We start from the raw sequence: 17,780 nt of genomic DNA, 5'->3' as shown, positions 1-17,780 counted from the left end.
TCTGTCACACACGAAGAGAAAACATCGACAGGAGCGCAGCTTTTGGGAGTGTAGTGGCGACAGTAAGCCTGGAAGAGTTTTGTTTTCTGCCCTGGTAAAGCTATAAGCGCATGACAATCCGTCGGCATGTGTGCGTTAATGGTTGCAGTGTGCAGAACACTTTGCAGGTATGCCGAGCATCTGCTTCCGGCTGTTCCACATGTGTGCGATTGCAGGATTACCGCTTTGTACGGTCGCACGTGCATGGTAAAAAAAAAAAAAACATTCAGAGGTTTTGGTCTTTGGTCGTCAAGATTTTTTTGTGAATTTTCAGCTGTTGTGTGAAGGATGTCCGACAGTTATTCCAGCCTGGAAATAACTTGGGGGTGAAGGGATTCCGCTGCTGTGCCGTGAAACTTTACACCGACGGCTGGACATGGGAAAAGTTTCTAACTAGCAGGAAAAGAATTCCGGTGGGGTCATTAGGAGAAAGTCCGCAAACGCTTCGGTGACACCTCTCATGCTCTGTGTCGTATAAAAAGAAGCTTTAAAATTGAAAGGAATAATATTTACACCCGTTAGTTTTTCCATATATTGTCACATTTCAATTAGGAATGCAGACATATCTGCACTAATATTCATATCGGCCGATATTATTTTGAAATGATTAGTCGGCTAACTGGAGCATACAGGCTCAAAAAAGCCGATTGCTTGAAATATTGTTTGTATTTCTAAGATTTTCTAAAAGACTGATGGAAAATCTGCAGATTGTTTCAAGTTTTTTTTTCCAATTAATCATCAAATTAATTGATATTAATCTAACTAAAATAATCGCAAGATGTAGCCCTAATTTTTTTTTAAACATATATAAATAAAACTTGACCAATGTTGACAACGACTATTTATTTAAGTTAAAAAGTTACACTTTGGTCTAATCTTACCAGATCACTGTCTTTCACATGTTGTAGACTGCAAATGAAACCACCAGATATGTGGCTTGCATGACTAACAATTGCCCCAAGAGCTAATGCTTTGACCAATAATAATAATAAAAATTTTTTAAAAAAATCATCACTTGGGTTGTGGCTCTCTGCACCTCTTTCTTGGCTTATTCTGTATGTTTGCAGTGGTGACATACCTTTCCTTATGCTTTTCCTATAAACTAAACCTGCTTTAAACATTCTTCTTGACTTGTTTGTTGTGTTCTTTGGTCTTCACTGTTGCTTGATCACATGTATTAAAAAAAGAGGTGTAGAAGAGGAATGAAAATCATTTTTGGGTTGTTAGTCATACATAATGACTAATTTTAGCAAACTACAACAAACACATCATGCAAGGTTTTGAGCTTAAAAGTGGAAGGAGGATGGTTAGAGCTTCTTATGCATCTACAGGGCTATTGACTGTAAAAGTCCGGAGTCAATTGTGTATCCGGTCAATTGACCGGGCCTTAATGTCACATTGTCTGCAGACTACAGTGGGTAGTCTGGAATAAAACCAGATCAAGACATTCTCACAAAACCACACTTGAGCCACTAGATCCTCTAAAAATGTGGGTCAAGCATTCAGGCTCGGAGCGTACTCTCCTAGTTTAACTTGTATCGCTTGGGACACCATATCATGTTCTTTCCACTTGTGTGTCAACTACTGCTAGACCCTCAAGACATACTTATCTTTGCCTTCAGGTGTTTAATGACTGCAACCTGCTGCTGTATTCCAGTCTTTTTTAAGGAACTGATTTCTGCTAATCTTGTCATTAACACATGATTACGATTATAAGAGTCAATCACTTGATATTACGCAATTTGATCACTTTCTGGGGTTATGAACATTCATGTGCAACAAGATTTCACTGTCATTAGCAATGATAATGTATTTTTTACTGAGATGGTCGGACGCAGCCGTGCTCTGATCACTGTTTTCATAAAAATATATTTATATTGCCCTTTAAATTGGAATATCAAAGGTCAAATTCACACGCTGATGATTGCAAGCTACCGGATTGTAGCTACAGAAACTATTGAGTCTCAAACCAGTCTTTGCCCAATTTGTTGAACAAGACCAAGCCCTAACAGTCCGAGACAGAGGCCAAAACTGCGACAAAAAAAATAAAAATAGGAATTAAGTCCTCCTTCACTTGTGAACCTTCACTGGGAATATTTGGTAAGACTTAAAAATTCCTGTTTATGAAAAAATGTCAAAAACCACAATTTCACTCTACTTCTATCCCATCAACTTCTGATGACAAAGTCCTTGAAGGTTGTGGCTGTAAGATAAAAAATTGGGGTCAAGTCCAAGAGATACCAATTCTTTTGCAATGTACTGTGCATTTTCTTAAAGGTTTTATTGGCTCTAGTGGCCTTTATTTGACAGTAAATTAGGTAATCATAGAAGGGGGAAGACATACAGTGGTGCAATTGGTAGAGCTGTTGCCTCGCAGCAAGAAGGCTCTGGGTTCAATTCCCAGCCTGGGGTCTTTCTGCATGGAGTTTGCATGTTCTCCCTGTGCATACGTGGGTTTTCTCCGGGTACTCTGGTTTCCATCCACAAACTGTTAAGTTAATTGGTTTCTCTAAATTGTCCCTAGGTGTGAGTGTGTGTGTGCATGGTTGTTTGTCCTCTGTGTTGCCCTGCAACAGACTGTCCAGGTTGTACCCCACCTCCCACCTGAAACATTAGCTGGACCAGCAACCCTCCCAAACCCACAAAGGGACAAGGGTGGATGGAAGACATACAGCAAAGGTCACCAGGCCAGGAATCTAACCTGCAACAGCCACATCAAGGACTAAGGCCTCCATATTGTGCTTAACCCCTGCGCCACCTCAGCACCCCAAGCATTTATTTTATTTAGGGGTTATTTTTGGCTCTAGTGGCCTTTATTTGAAAGTGCTAGGACAGAAAAGTGGGTAATGAGGAAGAGGGGGGACATGTGACAAAAGACATCATGCCAGGATTCAAACCTGGCCACATTGAGGACTAAAGCCTCCTTACGTGGGTTGTGATTAACCCCTGCACCACCACAGTTTCTACTACATAGAAACTGAGATGGACTGTTCACTGTCTTCCTCCAGATCCTCTAAACATCACCTGAGAATGAAGATTCCACAGGGATCGGTGATGTCCACCAGAGACTGCTCTCAGGCTGAAAACAGCAGGAACCCTCTGAGATGGGATCTTTCCCCGGACGAGATCAGATCAGTCACAGACACCTTGATAGCCAGAGTGAAGAAGGTCTATGACGAAGTCGGATCTCTACACATAGAAAGCGTCTCTACTGAAAACACGCTGGAAGCCCTGGCCAACGCTAAGCTGGACTACGTATGTGAGTAAAGTGAATTGCTTACGCTCAGGAAGTCTTTTAGAGAACCAACTTTTGCATTCACCCTGCCAGTTCTATGTAATCAACTGGTAGGTGAAGGTAAAATGAGTTTTATGCTGTTGTCAATACAGTTAAATGAAAAACTAAGCCTAGTCCCTGCTGTGTCAATTTGTTTTAAGAGTCAAATCAAATACCAATCAAATACACGTTTGAGTCATTGTAAAGACAGTGTGGTTGTTCAGCCGGGGAACCAAACCGGTTAGAACCGCCTCTGTGTCTTGTCTCTGTCGTTTAGACAATTTGTGTTAACACCAATAAAATACCTGTAGTTGTATGCCCAAGGTTATAGTAAAGGTTAGTGTTGTTTATTGTTTTCTCTTCATAAAATTTAGGATGCTCTCTCCAGGAGTGTCATTTGTGGTGTTGTTTGTTTGCCCATTTAAATTCCTAATGTGCATATAGCAGTAAAAGTGTTCTTTCAAGCGTTAAGTTCGCTTAGATTTTGCAACACTATACAGGTGCTGGTCATAAAATTAGAATATTGTGATAAAGTTCATTATTTTCCATAATGTCATGATAAAAATTAAATTGTCATATATTTTAGATTCATTGCACACCAACTGAAATATTTCAGGTCTTTTATTGTTTTAATTTTGATGATTTTGGCAAACAGCTCATGAAAACCCAAAATCCCTGTCTCAAAAAATTAGAATATTATGAAAAGGTTCTCTGAACGAGCAATAAAAATAATCATCTGAATCAACAAAGTAACTCTAAACACCTGAAAAAGATTCCTGAGGCCTTTAAAAACTCCCAGCCTGGTTCATTACTCAAAACCGCAATCATGGGTCAGATTGCTGACCTGACTGCTGTCCAGAAGGCCATCACTGACATCCTCAAGCAAGAGGGTGAGAAACAGAAAGAAATTTCTGAACGAATCGGCTGTTTGCAGAGTGTTATATCAAGGCACCTCAGTGGGAAGTCAGTAGGAAGGAAAAAGTGTGGCAGAAAACGCTGCACAACGAGAAGAGGTGACCGGACCCTGAGGAAGATTGTGGAGAAGGGCCGATTCCAGACCAAATTAAATTTTCATCTCCATAAAACTTTTCAGCAGATGGAAGCATGAAGTGCTCCAAAATCTTCTGATAGCTGCTGCATTGATCCTGCCCTTGATAAAACCCAGTGGACCAACACCAGCAGCTGACATGGCACCCAGACCATCACTGACTGTGGGTACTTGACACTGGACTTCTGGCATTTTGGCATTTCCTTCTCCCCAGTCTTCCTCCAGAGTCTGGCACTTTGATTTCCGAATGACATGCAAAGTTTGCTTTCATCCGAAAAAAGTACTTTGGACCACTGAACAACAGTGGTCCAAAGTGCTGCTTCTCTGTAGCCCAGGTCAGGCGCTTCTGCCGCTGTTTCTGGTTCAAAAGTGGCTTGACCTTTGACCTGGGGAATGCGGCACCTGTAGCCCATTTCCTGCACACGGCTGTGCACAGTGGCTCTGGATGTTTCTACTCCAGACTCAGTCCACTGCTTCCCCCAAGGTCTGGAATCGGCCCTTCTCCACAATCTTCCTCAGGGTCCGGTCACCTCTTCTCGTTGTGCAGCGTTTTCTGCCACACTTTTTCCTTCCTACTGACTTCCCACTGAGGTGCCTTGATATAACACTCTGCAAACAGCCGATTCGTTCAGAAATTTCTTTCCGTTTCTCACCCTCTTGCTTGAGGATGTCAGTGATGGCCTTCTGGACAGCAGTCAGGTCAGCAATCTGACCCATGATTGCGGTTTTGAGTAATGAACCAGGTTGGGAGTTTTTAAAGGCCTCAGGAATCTTTTTCAGGTGTTTAGAGTTACTTTGTTGATTCAGATGATTATTTTTATTGCTCGTTCAGAGAACCTTTTCATAATATTCTAATTTTTTGAGAAAGGGATTTTGGGTTTTCATGAGCTGTTTGCCAAAATCATCAAAATTAAAACAATAAAAGACCTGAAATATTTCAGTTGGTGTGCAATGAATCTAAAATATATGACAATTTAATTTTTATCATGACATTATGGAAAATAATGAACTTTATCACAATATTCTAATTTTATGACCAGCACCTGTATGTTCACTGTCGTGATGTAACTCAAAGAAAGATTTGACTTTTTTTTTTTTACTGTGAAGTTAATACATAAATGTATTTAATTTCTCTATTATGTTTTCATTTAGGATATATTACATGTCCACAGCATTTCATTGTCAACCTGTCTTAAAATTGGCTCGCAGCAAAAAAAGTTGCCATTTTTAAATTCAAAACTTCATGGGATTCAGTTAAGCCTGTAGATAGCTTGAGTATATTATTTTCATTTTACACATTAGTGGGGTGCACCGTTCCTGGAAGTACTGCAATACCAGGTCGATGCGTGGAGTGGACGGAGCAAGCCCCTATTCCATCTCCCTGCTCCAAAAATCAATTTAATATATGGTCCCCGGGTAGGGGACGTATCAGATATTAAACTGATAAGAACAGATACTACACTTGATCTTAGCCAAAAGGCCGAGAAGCGATACCACATAACTGGTGAGGAAACTATATAAATCGGGTCCACCACATTCTGATTCACGGTTCACAAACTTTAACATTTTATCACTCACACAAAACAAATAGTGTAAATAGAAATTGTTGATTGTAAATCACTGATGTTGTTTTACAGTGGGAAATTAAGATGAATGAGCCAAATCAAACTAAAAGCTTGCGTGAAAAAGAAACCGATTTGCTTTGTTTCTGGTCACATGACAGAAACATGTCATGCTGATAGCCAATAGAAAGCCTGGAGGTTGAAAAACGTTTAAAGAAAAGCAATCACCTTACACAGACGTTTAAATATTAGCATAGCTGTTATACACAATGTTTGCTGTTCAAGCCATTGGATTTACTTTTGAATACATTGAATACATCTGTATGGTTGAAGTTAATGAAGCCTTTCACAGTTTTTGGCTCTACATAATGTGCTTACAGCGATCTCTAGTGGAGAGTTAGAGCATGTTCAGCACAAACTAAACTTGAGTTTTCTTGAGTTAATTTACACATAAAATGATACAAGAGAATATTCTTGCCATTTTTAAATTTATTGTTTAGGGGCACAGTCAGGCCTTCAGATGCACACATAGAACAGTGATTCTTGAGAATAGGGACAACATGGGTTTTAATTTTCCCATATTTTTTTTAAATTATTTCTCAACCTTATGTATGCAAATATGACAAATAATGTTTAGAAAATATGAAGATGCTAAGGTACAGGCTCCCAGTTGCGAATTTAAAAAAAAAAAAAATTACATTTTTAATAGACCTGACCCAAAACTTTGTCATCACCATCTGACAAAAATAAATCTAAAATGATTTTTAAAATACCCCATTAGTGATATTTTTACTCAATTTACAGACAAATGCTTCTCAAGAAATAAAATAAATATTATTTAAAACGAAAAACAAGAAAAAGGCCATCTGATGGAGTTGACAGTGCATGACGGAGTTGGCACAGAACTGAAGGTGGTGACAAACTAGTGAGTAAAATGAAAAACTTGGTACATGTGAAGTAATGCAATTCATGTAAAATACATTAAAATGAATTAGTTGCACAATTAAGTGAGATTTGACAACAATTTCACTGAAAGAGTCAGAAAAACTCTGACCTAACATAACATTAACTTCACTTTTTTTTGCCACTAGTGGCATTTATTTTTAAAGAAATCCAACAGAAAGGAGATGGAAAGAAGGTGGGTGGGGGAGGACATGCAACCGGGCGAGGAGCCACATAGCAGAGTTGTAGTCAATACCACCTACCCAAGACCAAGTCAAGACCAGCACCCGGCGCTACGTGACACAAAAAATTTAATTTTACCTATCAAAATTGCTTCTCAAATTGATCTGAGAGATCCACATTCCCATAATGTGGATTAAATACTTAGAGCTGAAATAAAGTTAATCAGTAAAGATCCGTTCAGAAGAATCGGATCATTCCTGAATGTCATATCAATACAGACTTTGGTCACAGCGTTGTCCCATATCTGCGACACGTCAGTCAACACCTCCACAAAATAACTCAGCATGAACGACAACTTTTTTTTCATCGCAGATGCAACACGTGTCTCTGTACAGCTAGCTTTGCTAGCATCACATCCACAGATCTTACCTTTCTTTAAGCTTTCCTTCCAAGTGACGCAAAAAGTTGGACGAAGTCCCCACCGTCTGTGAAAGCGAAGCGCTGCCAATTTTACATGTCGCCATATCTTATGATTTATGCAGTGCTATTATATTACTGACGATTAGACAGACATCTTCCCCCCTCAGAGGAAACCACTGCGCATGTCTGGAGCTCCGCGTGTATGGACCTTCCCACAGGGGCCGCGTTTCATTGGCTAATGCCCATTTCACGTCACAGCGCAGCTACCACGTGCTTGACCGTCTCACAAACACAAGCGACAGTCGTAAACACGCTAATGTACATTGTGGACCATAGTCATAATATAAGCATAGACGCCTCATGGACCGCTCCGGCGCAGGAAATACGGCGGCCATCTTGGAGCGGTATACCTTCCTACTTTGCTCCATAGACATAATATAAGCATAGACGCCTCATGGACCGCTCCGGCGCAGGAAATACGGCGGCCATCTTGGAGCGGTATGCCCTCCTACTTTGCTCTATCAAAACAGCAGAAGATGCCTCAGCACTGAGGGATATTGTTGTTCTGGTCGATGGATTACTGATGCGAGGGCTCCACAGACAACATTTCACAAGTAAGATGGACATATTATTGTGTATATATTGTGATTAGAATATTACTTTACTGTATTTATGTCCACCGGCGAGATACCAGCTAATATTAGCTACAGTGCTTGGTGTAATACGGGTTCAGCCCCGCTATGAAGGCTAACTGAGATTCCGTAAATCTAAAAAAAAGTATTATTCTCTAACATTGACTTAGATTATCTGACACAAGGGCCTATATTAGAAATGAAACAATATAACACATATTATATAACTTATATTATGTGTTATAACATTCACCGGCAAAGTTTACACAGGTGGTAAAGACTATTATTTATATTCTTTCACTCTGTCAAAAGTAAGATTCATCCTAAATCTTCCGTTTTTGTTTTGAAAATTTCCTAAAGACACGATGTGAGGAAGAAGAGAGAGATATCTAAAAAGAGAGACAGATTCACTGCAGCACAGATGAATCTCACGCCATTATTAATCTTTATTTATTAGTGTTTGTATAGTTATATAAAATATGTATTGATATTACTAAATAATTTATTAAATAAATTATGAACGGCTGTGTGCTTTGTAATATGCTCTTCATACATCGATATCAGAATATTCCATTCCTATTCTATTGTTATAGCCACTAAGCATATTTAAATATGATGAACTATGTATTAAAAACATACTTAAAAAATACAATTGTTTATAAATGTTGCTTTAATAGATGTTTGAATATGATTTACAGTAACAAAAAAATGTGTTATGATCAATTAAATCCGCTGATAGTCATTGTGCCTGCTAAACACATAACGCTGAGTGGAGTGGAGTACCGCTCCAAGATGGCCGCCCTAAATCTCGTCAGCGACAATAGGCGAGAGCGGTCCATGAGGCGTCTATCCTTATATTATGTCTATGTTGTGGACTAGCAGACCGGCAGAAAGTTTTTGCATCAGGACTCGAAAGAGAATGGTTCTCCACTGTCAGTGGGGTATCTGTTCAGGCGATGTCAGGTATCCTGATCGTATTTGTGGAACTAAAATTCACAGATTTCCAAAATCTGAAACGATCCTTGCTTGGATCAAAGCTTGTGCACGACCGCATTTGCTTTCTTTGTGTTTAGTGAATGAAAAAAGAAAGTCAATAATTAACACATCCATTATGAAAACCTTTTAGCTAAGTACAGCATAATGGCAGTGCCGATACAACTTCTACACCTTGAAGCCTGTCTGTTGCACAGTCTTATGTTAGCTGAACAGATCAATATGCAATGTGTACCTTATCTGACATGCATTAAAGATTTTATTTTACCTGAAAAGGCTTTTTACTAAATTGTAATCGTGTTAGCCGCTAGCACCGAGTACAGTATGTCAGGCCTAGGCACACTCAAACATTTGCCAACAACAGAAATCACTGATTTCAAAAGTAACCGTCAAAACCATGAATGCCCGACTCACCCAGCCTTGCAAGAACAATAGGCATCAGTGAACTTGTCCACAGTATATTTATGCTGAGGGGGTGAGGATCTGCTGTTTTCCTCATCGACCAGTAGCATTTCGCGCGCACAATGTTGGAAGCTTCGCGTGGCTCAAACAGCTTGATTTCGTCCAAAAAAAGATGACATAAACTTGTTGGTTCCCCCTGTCCATTGTCGTGGCTGATATTTTTTGAAAATCCGGCAGAAATGCTACACTAATCCACTCAGAAATACTCTGCAGAGAGTCAGTCGAAATGAAAGACGCCATGTTTACACATAGAAACTAAGCTCCGCGAGGCATTGTTTGTGAGCCATGCAGCCACGTGGGATTTTAGGGGGCGTTTCTGGGCGGAGCTTGGTAAGGTCCATTGCTTGGATTTTCCGGCGCCACCTTAAGTCCCTGAACTTCACATTTTAACGGACAAAAAGCGCAACGGGACTTGGATGTAACGAGTAACGCTACAGTTTTGTAGAAATGTAGTGAAGTAGAAAGTACAGATACTTACTGTAAAATGTAGTGGAGTAAAAGTAGAAAGTACCCATTATTAAATCTACTTAAGTAAAGTACAGATACACGAAAAATGTACTTAAGTACAGTCGTTACTTCCTACCACTGCTTACAGCTGTGTTACTTGTGTTAAAAAACGAAATCGTATTTAAAACTTTGTGGGGACCATTTTCTGAACACATTGGCGTTGTGGGGACCCACAGCTCCTTGTGGTCACCACAAGGGGAATTACTGTTTTTGGGCTAGGGGTTAGGTTCAGGACTAAGGTGTAAATTAAGTTTTGGTTAAGATTAGGGTTGGATACAATGGTTAGGTTTAGGGATCAGGGGTGGTTTAATGTCACAATCACATCCCCCTGAATTGGTGCATAGACCCAAACAGTTTGGTGTAGGGAGTCAAAGGTAAAGCACTGGTTAACGCATGTCACTCTCGAGCTTACCTCCTTTTGTTTGACCCAAGTATGAGAGTACAGAAATAAATATAATTACTGTAACAATCTTATAAGATGGTACATTCTAAAATTAGAAGAACTAGAAGAACTCCTAGGATCAGTGGGACACTCAAACCCCCCCACCACAATAAGGAGAGGTTATAAGGTAGCCTTGATATATCAAACAAGGTAAAACGGTAACTGCGACAGATTGGCGACCTGTCCAGGGTGTACTCTGCCTCTCAACCGAAACTTTCGCTGGAGATAGCAACCCTCCCGACCCCACTAGGGGTCGAGGGTGTACAGAAAATGGATGAATGGATGAATAGGTAAAATGGTAAATCCAAGTAGAGCTATACGTCAAGCCCTGAGGTTGAGGGTATGGTAAAGGCAGGGGAAGGGGTCAGGGTAAGGGCAGAGGAAGAGTTTGGGTTAGGGAAAGGGTAGGGGGAATGTTTAAAGTTAGGATAAGGATAGGGAGAGGGGGAGGGGTTAGGGGCAGGACTAAGGTGTGAATTGATTTTTAGGGTTGTTACTTTCACGGTAACGGCTTGTTACCGTGAAAGTAACAACCCGTGAAAGTAACAACCCTCCTCAGCACAGAGGAGGTAGTAGCAACCTCCTCAGCATGTCAATGTTCTTCTTACACAAACAGCATGGAAAGAAACACAGGTCAGTAATATCGGCTTAGTTTTATTTATTGGTCCAATAAAGAAATTACAAAAATCTGTATTGGCCCATATTTTGTACACCAGACAGTGTATGTGTAGAATTGTGCCTGATATGTATATTATATAAAGATGAGGTCAGGCTTAAATATTTTTAAGTAATGAATATGAGTTGAGAAGATGAGGTTAATGTTTAAAATGCAAACACACTGTAGTTATATGGGCCTCTGGGAGATTAACAGCATAGGAACCAATGATATTTGTTGGCCTGAATGAGTACAGTTGATACACAGTCGACCTTTAGTGCTCAGGCATCTGGGAAATGAGACTACATCAAACTGCATCTCCAGAGAGAAGGACTTACTGGGTGCACCAGTGATGATTAATTGGTTTCCACATCACTGTTAAAAATTGATCTGGTGAAATTAATACAAATGCAAACATGTTTATTACACCTTAGATATTCAAAAATATTCCAGAACCTCTGTTGAAGGTTTATTGAAAAATGTCATAAACGATTTCCAAGTTTCATGAAATTTATTCTTAGAGCCTCTCATCACATACCTGATTTTCTCTAATTTTAGGTTAAGTAGAACGTCTTTTATCCAGTTTGACACTGTGGGTGGAGCAGCATCCTTCCATCTAAGGAGAATTAAGCGGCATGCTAGCAAAGTTGAGAAAGCAATTACCTTCCTGCCTCCTGTAGGTAAACCTAGACCCTCAGGAGTAGCCCCAAAGAGCAGCATGAGTGGGTTTGGAGGAATTTTAACCCCAAAAACAGCTAACAGTGCTTCACAAATACCAGTCCAGTATATCTGTGTCCTTGGGCAGTTCCAAAACATGTGTAATAGTGTGGCTTCCTCTAATTTACATCTGTCACATATAGGGTCGATTTGAGGGTAAATTCTGGCCAAATTAGATTTATGGAGGTATGCCCGATGTACTAGTTTAAATTGGATAAGAGAGTGTCTCGTGCAAATTGATGAGTGGATTTTCCCCAAAATATCAGCCCAAACTGCCTCACTAATTGTAATTTGAAGATCCTGCTCCCAGGACTGTTTAATTATGGCAAAGGATCGGGAATCAAAATGGGAGATCAGCTTTATCCAGGAAGTGATCGCTTTGCGTCTTGTTGGGTTGAAAGACATCAACTCATCGATTATATTATCGGGAGGCTTATAAAGCCTTTACTCTGCCACACACTGAAAGTAGCATCCTGCAACGAAGGAGGAAAAAGTTTATTAAATGCAATTGGGCTGGAAAGACTCATCTGACGAAGGCCAAAGTTTTTCCTAAATTGAGAGTAGATTGCCAGGGAGTTATAGACTATGCGGTTAGAGGAAGTATGTTTAAGAGGTAAAGGTAAGGGTGCACCGATCAAAGCTGGCATTGATAAAGGGACACATGAGAATTTTTCCATCTCCACCCAAATGGGACCACCATCATTGGAGCTGTAGTGCATCCAAAAAGACAAACAGTACAAGTTACATACCCAATAATAGTGTCGGATATTGGGAAGGGCTAGACCCCCATCTTGCTTTGATTTTCGCAGATGATCTTTCTTAAGACGAGGCTTTTTGCCATTCCAAATGTAAGTCGAAACCGCTGAATCTAATTTTTTAAAATAAGCACCTGGAATGACAACAGGGAGACACTGAAAGAGGTATATGAACCTAGGGAGCACTGACATCTTGATTGTATTCATTGTCCCTACTAGAGAGAGAGGAAGTGCTGACCACTTATTTAGGTCACGTTGGGTCTCAGTAAGCAATTTCTCAAAATTACTCTTATAGAGGCCATCAAAAGTCTTTGTTATTGTAATACCTAGATAGACAAAGCTATGATTAGCTATTTTAACAGGTGTAGCACTTGTTATATGATCTAGGCAGGCATTCAGAGGCAGAAGCTCACTTTTGTGCATGTTTACTTTATACCCAGAAATTTCCCCAAACTGAGAGAGGAGTGTTACGATGTGAGGGATGCTCAGTTATGGTTCTTATACGTATAACAAAAGGTCATCAGCATAGAGAGAGAGTTTGTGCTCAAACCTACCCCTGGTGATACCTTTAATAGAGTTGTTTGTTCTTATTGCCAGAGCCAGAGGTTCAATAGCCAAAGCAAAAAGTAAAGGGCTAAGTGGGCACCCCTGTCGGGTCCCGCGATGTAAGCTGAAGTGTTAAGAGTAGAAATTATTTGTCAGAATCATGGCTGACAGAGAGGAGTACAGTAACTTAACCCAAGATATAAATGGCCCACCAAAACCTAATATCTCCAAAGTTTCAAACATATAGATCCACTCTACTCTGTCGAATGCCTTCTCTGCATCAATGGAGAGAAATCATTCAGACTTATTTTGACAAGGGGTATGCATAATATTCAGTAAACGACGTATATTATAAAAAGAGCGTCTGACAGGTGATTATTTTATATTTCACCTAAACCCATCTTAAAATTGTGAGAGATAATTGACCTCGGTGTTGGATTGGCTCGCAGCAGAAAAGTTGCAATTTTTAACCCTTACCCTTATCTCTCTTACCCATAGGTTTTGAGCGATTTCACTCTTTGGGTTAACCCTTACCCTAACCCTTACCCTCATAAAATTTAGGATGCTCTCTCCAGGAGTGTCATTGTGTTTTTGTTGTTTGTCTGCCCATTTAAACTCCTAATGTGCATATAGCAGTAAAAGTGTTCTTTCAAGCATTAAGTTCGTTTAGATTTTGCAACACTATGTGTTCACTGTCGTGATGTAGCTCAAAGAAAGATTTGACTTTTTTTTTTTACTGAAGTTAAATGTATTTAATTTCTCTATTATGTTTTCATTTAGGATATATTACATGTCCACAGCACAACCTGTCTTAAAATTGGCTCGCAGCAAAAAAAGTTGCCATTTTTAAATTCAAAACTTCATGGGATTCAGTTAAGCCTGTAGACAGCTTGAGTGTATTATTTTCATTTTACACATTAGTGGGGTGCACCGTTCCTGGAAGTACTGCAATACCAGGTCGATGCGTGGAGTGGACGGAGCAAGCCCCTATTCCATCTCCCTGCTCCAAAAATCAATTTAATATATGGTCCCCGGGTAGGGGACGTATCAGATATTAAACTGATAAGAACAGATTTTTTTCTTTCGAAAAAAATTTATTGGCACTTTGGACAGTTTACATGGCATTTCACATTTATACAGAAATTATCTTTTCAAGGACTAAAATACAATTTATCACATCATTTACAACTAAAAGAAGATAAGAACAAGGATGTTAAAACCAGACTCCATGCTAAAAGGTTGAGCAGGACCGGGGTGACTCCTTAAAAATTTCTGAGCCATCCCGTCCTTCCAAGCAGAGGCCCAGAGGAGAAAACCTCCCCTGCTGCTCCTTCCCTCCTTCCTCACCCGGAGGGCCAGGCCGCCGCTGCCGGGACCTCTGTCCGTGGAGCGCCGGCTCCTTCGTCCATGAAGGCGCAGGCGATGCTTCTTTGTGGCTGTGTCCTTGGCGCGCCACCTGCAGCTCTGATGGTACTTCTTCTTGCTGCCGCCATTCGGATCACAGCCACGGGGGGAATCTGCCTGCGCCTACTTACCAGCAAGTTTCTGGAGGTCCATATGGCGTCTTTGATGGTGGCAAGGGTGAGCCACATCTCTGTGAAGTCTTTCTTCTCCATTTTCTGGTGGCTCACCCCGTACAGCACGAGCTGTAGATCGAGGACCTCCCTTGCTGGTAAGTATGGGAATTGCAAGGAGCCGGTCTCTGCCCACAGGTCCCTGGCAGCGCTGCACTCCCACAGCAGATGCCTCACCGACTCCGGCGCGCCACAACCGGGTCGGGGGCAGATGGAGGTCGCCGACATGCCGCGGGAGTGCATAACGGCTCTGACCGGGAGGATCTCATGGGCCACCATCCAGGACAGGTCCTGGAGTCTGTTCGGAAGGACGGGATGGCCCACATTGCGCCAAACCGCGGTGGCGTCTCCACGCAGGAGGCCGCGCACTGGAGTCACTGGTTCCCGGTCCTGCACAACAGAGATAATAAAACGATGGTTGGTTAAAGTTGCCATTTTTAAATTCAAAACTTCATGGGATTCAGTTAAGCCTGTAGACAGCTTGAGTGTATTATTTTCATTTTACACATTAGTGGGGTGCACCGTTCCTGGAAGTACTGCAATACCAGGTCGATGCGTGGAGTGGACGGAGCAAGCCCCTATTCCATCTCCCTGCTCCAAAAATCAATTTAATATATGGTCCCCGGGTAGGGGACGTATCAGATATTAAACTGATAAGAACAGATACTACACTTGATCTTAGCCAAAAGGCCGAGAAGCGATACCACATAACTGGTGAGGAAACTATATAAATCGGGTCCACCACATTCTGATTCACGGTTCACAAACTTTAACATTTTATCACTCACACAAAACAAATAGTGTAAATAGAAATTGTTGATTGTAAATCACTGATGTTGTTTTACAGTGGGAAATTAAGATGAATGAGCCAAATCAAACTAAAAGCTTGCGTGAAAAAGAAACCGATTTGCTTTGTTTCTGGTCACATGACAGAAACATGTCATGCTGATAGCCAATAGAAAGCCTGGAGGTTGAAAAACGTTTAAAGAAAAGCAATCACCTTACACAGACGTTTAAATATTAGCATAGCTGTTATACACAATGTTTGCTGTTCAAGCCATTGGATTTACTTTTGAATACATTGAATACATCTGTATGGTTGAAGTTAATGAAGCCTTTCACAGTTTTTGGCTCTACATAATGTGCTTACAGCGATCTCTAGTGGAGAGTTAGAGCATGTTCAGCACAAACTAAACTTGAGTTTTCTTGAGTTAATTTACACATAAAATGATACAAGAGAATATTCTTGCCATTTTTAAATTTATTGTTTAGGGGCACAGTCAGGCCTTCAGATGCACACATAGAACTGTGATTCTTGAGAATAGGGACAACATGGGTTTTAATTTTCCCATATTTTTTTTTAATTATTTCTCAACCTTATGTATGCAAATATGACAAATAATGTTTAGAAAATATGAAGATGCTAAGGTACAGGCTCCCAGTTGCGAATTTTTAAAAAAAAAATTACATTTTTAATCGACCTGACCCAAAACTTTGTCATCACCATCTGACAAAAATAAATCTAAAATGATTTTTAAAATACCCCATTAGTGATATTTTTACTCAATTTACAGACAAATGCTTCTCAAGAAATAAAATAAATATTATTTAAAACGAAAAACAAGAAAAAGTCCATCTGATGGAGTTGACAGTGCATGACGGAGTTGACACAGAACTGAAGGTGGTGACAAACTAGTGAGTAAAATGAAAAACTTGGTACATGTGAAGTAATCCAATTCATGTAAAATACATTAAAATGAATTAGTTGCACAATTAAGTGAGATTTGACAACAATTTCACTGAAAGAGTCAGAAAAACTCTGACGGAGTTGACATCTGACGGAGTTGACGAAATGCCAAACTACCTCAATTTATATGATGTTATTCTGAAGGAGGCCATATTGTAGCTCGTCAGGTCCATGAAATCTTCACATTATACCAAAATTAAGCTTTTATTTCGCAAAATTTCATCAAAGTTTTGTAAATTGTCAGTTATGGAGTTGACACATCATGGTTGTGACAAACAACTTAGGAATAAAACAGAAGAAAAAACTAAAGAATAACTTAAGCTAACCGGAGCTAACTAGCCCTCCTAGCAAAGGAAGAGAAAAGACAACGTCATGGGGTCCTCAGAAGTTCTGGTGCCCCCCAATAATGCCTGATTTTTTTACATTCTTTTCATTTCTGACGGTGTTGACAAAAACTAAGGACAAATTTCAACGGAGTTGGAAAATATCTAAAAATTGTTTTTAATTCAATTTATCGATACTTTTATAATTATTTATATGACTACTTATACTTAATTGTCATAATAAATAATTTTAGTATTTCTTTAATTGTTTTAAACTATAAGAATGTATTGAGTTCTGCTCCTGGACAAGGGCTTTTACAGGCATCATCCACCCACTACAATGTTTAAAATAAAAAAATATTCAGCAAAAAAAAGAAAAATATACATTGTTGTGCTCACATGACCCAGGTTAGTTTAGTTAGATATTTGAAACAAATATATTTTGTGTATATTTTATTCAAATTTCATGCTTTATCCAATAGGACCTGTTTTGTCCCTATTCTCAAGAATCACAAATAAAATTTAAGAAAAGAAGTGGAATTTTTGGCATCACGTTTGATGAATACATCATATGCCATCTTTTAGGGCGACAGTTTCAAAGGCAGTTAAAATAAAAAAAATAAAAAAGTTAACAGAACCACAGACTAAAGAAAAAGTCTGTGGTTTTTCTTTAGTAACTTTTACTGAAAAGCACATAAAAAAGTCCACAAGAATGGACAATGAACCCAAAACATAAGGAAACAGTTTGCCTGTCTTTTAATGACACAATTGTTAAAAACCCTTCCTATGCTTTGGATCTACAATGGTTTACAAATCCCTCTTCAATACGATTCAGTTTTGTTCGTTTCAATAAGATCTTTCACATTGAGCGGATAAAACATAAAAAGGCACAAGAAATGTAAATGGTTTCATCTCGACAATTTTGGCCTTGATTACAAAACGTTTGGATACCACTGGAC

The 17,780-nt window shown here is 39.7% G+C and overlaps 2 protein-coding genes, 2 non-coding genes and 1 pseudogene across 4 annotated transcripts in view; 1 reads left to right on the top strand and 4 right to left on the bottom strand.

Moving 5' to 3' along the window:
• The first annotated feature begins 16 nt into the window (after window positions 1–16).
• nln (neurolysin (metallopeptidase M3 family)) overlaps window positions 17–17,780 on the top strand; it is a 28,254-nt gene continuing 10,490 nt past the window's right edge. The window contains exons 1-2 of the mRNA XM_014969888.2: window positions 17–167; window positions 3,048–3,298. Of these exons, the coding sequence (XP_014825374.2) occupies window positions 127–167; window positions 3,048–3,298 (292 nt within the window). The 5' untranslated portion in view covers window positions 17–126. The remainder of the gene's footprint in view (window positions 168–3,047; window positions 3,299–17,780) is intronic.
• On the bottom strand, window positions 5,663–5,853 carry LOC148155958 (U2 spliceosomal RNA). Its single transcript, XR_015764958.1, has one exon. It is a non-coding gene; the product is annotated as a U2 spliceosomal RNA (small nuclear RNA).
• LOC148155957 (U2 spliceosomal RNA) lies at window positions 14,098–14,275 on the bottom strand (annotated as a pseudogene).
• LOC148155955 (uncharacterized) lies at window positions 14,102–15,476 on the bottom strand. The gene has a single exon (XM_088010808.1). The coding sequence runs from the start codon at window positions 15,184–15,186 to the stop codon at window positions 14,521–14,523; it is 666 nt and encodes a 221-aa protein (XP_087866934.1). The 5' UTR covers window positions 15,187–15,476; the 3' UTR covers window positions 14,102–14,520.
• Window positions 15,263–15,453, bottom strand: LOC148155956 (U2 spliceosomal RNA). Its single transcript, XR_015764957.1, has one exon. It is a non-coding gene; the product is annotated as a U2 spliceosomal RNA (small nuclear RNA).

This window comes from Poecilia mexicana, unplaced genomic scaffold (assembly GCF_051168715.1).
Source record: "Poecilia mexicana isolate PSO_F unplaced genomic scaffold, ASM5116871v1 scaffold_12, whole genome shotgun sequence".
In the NCBI taxonomy this organism is placed as follows: domain Eukaryota; kingdom Metazoa; phylum Chordata; class Actinopteri; order Cyprinodontiformes; family Poeciliidae; genus Poecilia; species Poecilia mexicana.
Note: the sequence above shows the minus strand (reverse complement) of the source record. Positions and strands in the feature narration are given on the sequence as shown.

What these genes read in the sequence shown, in the direction of transcription:
- LOC148155955 (XM_088010808.1), bottom strand. Translation starts at nt 15,186, where the DNA reads ATGGCAACTTTAACCAACCATCGTTTTATTATCTCTGTTGTGCAGGAC.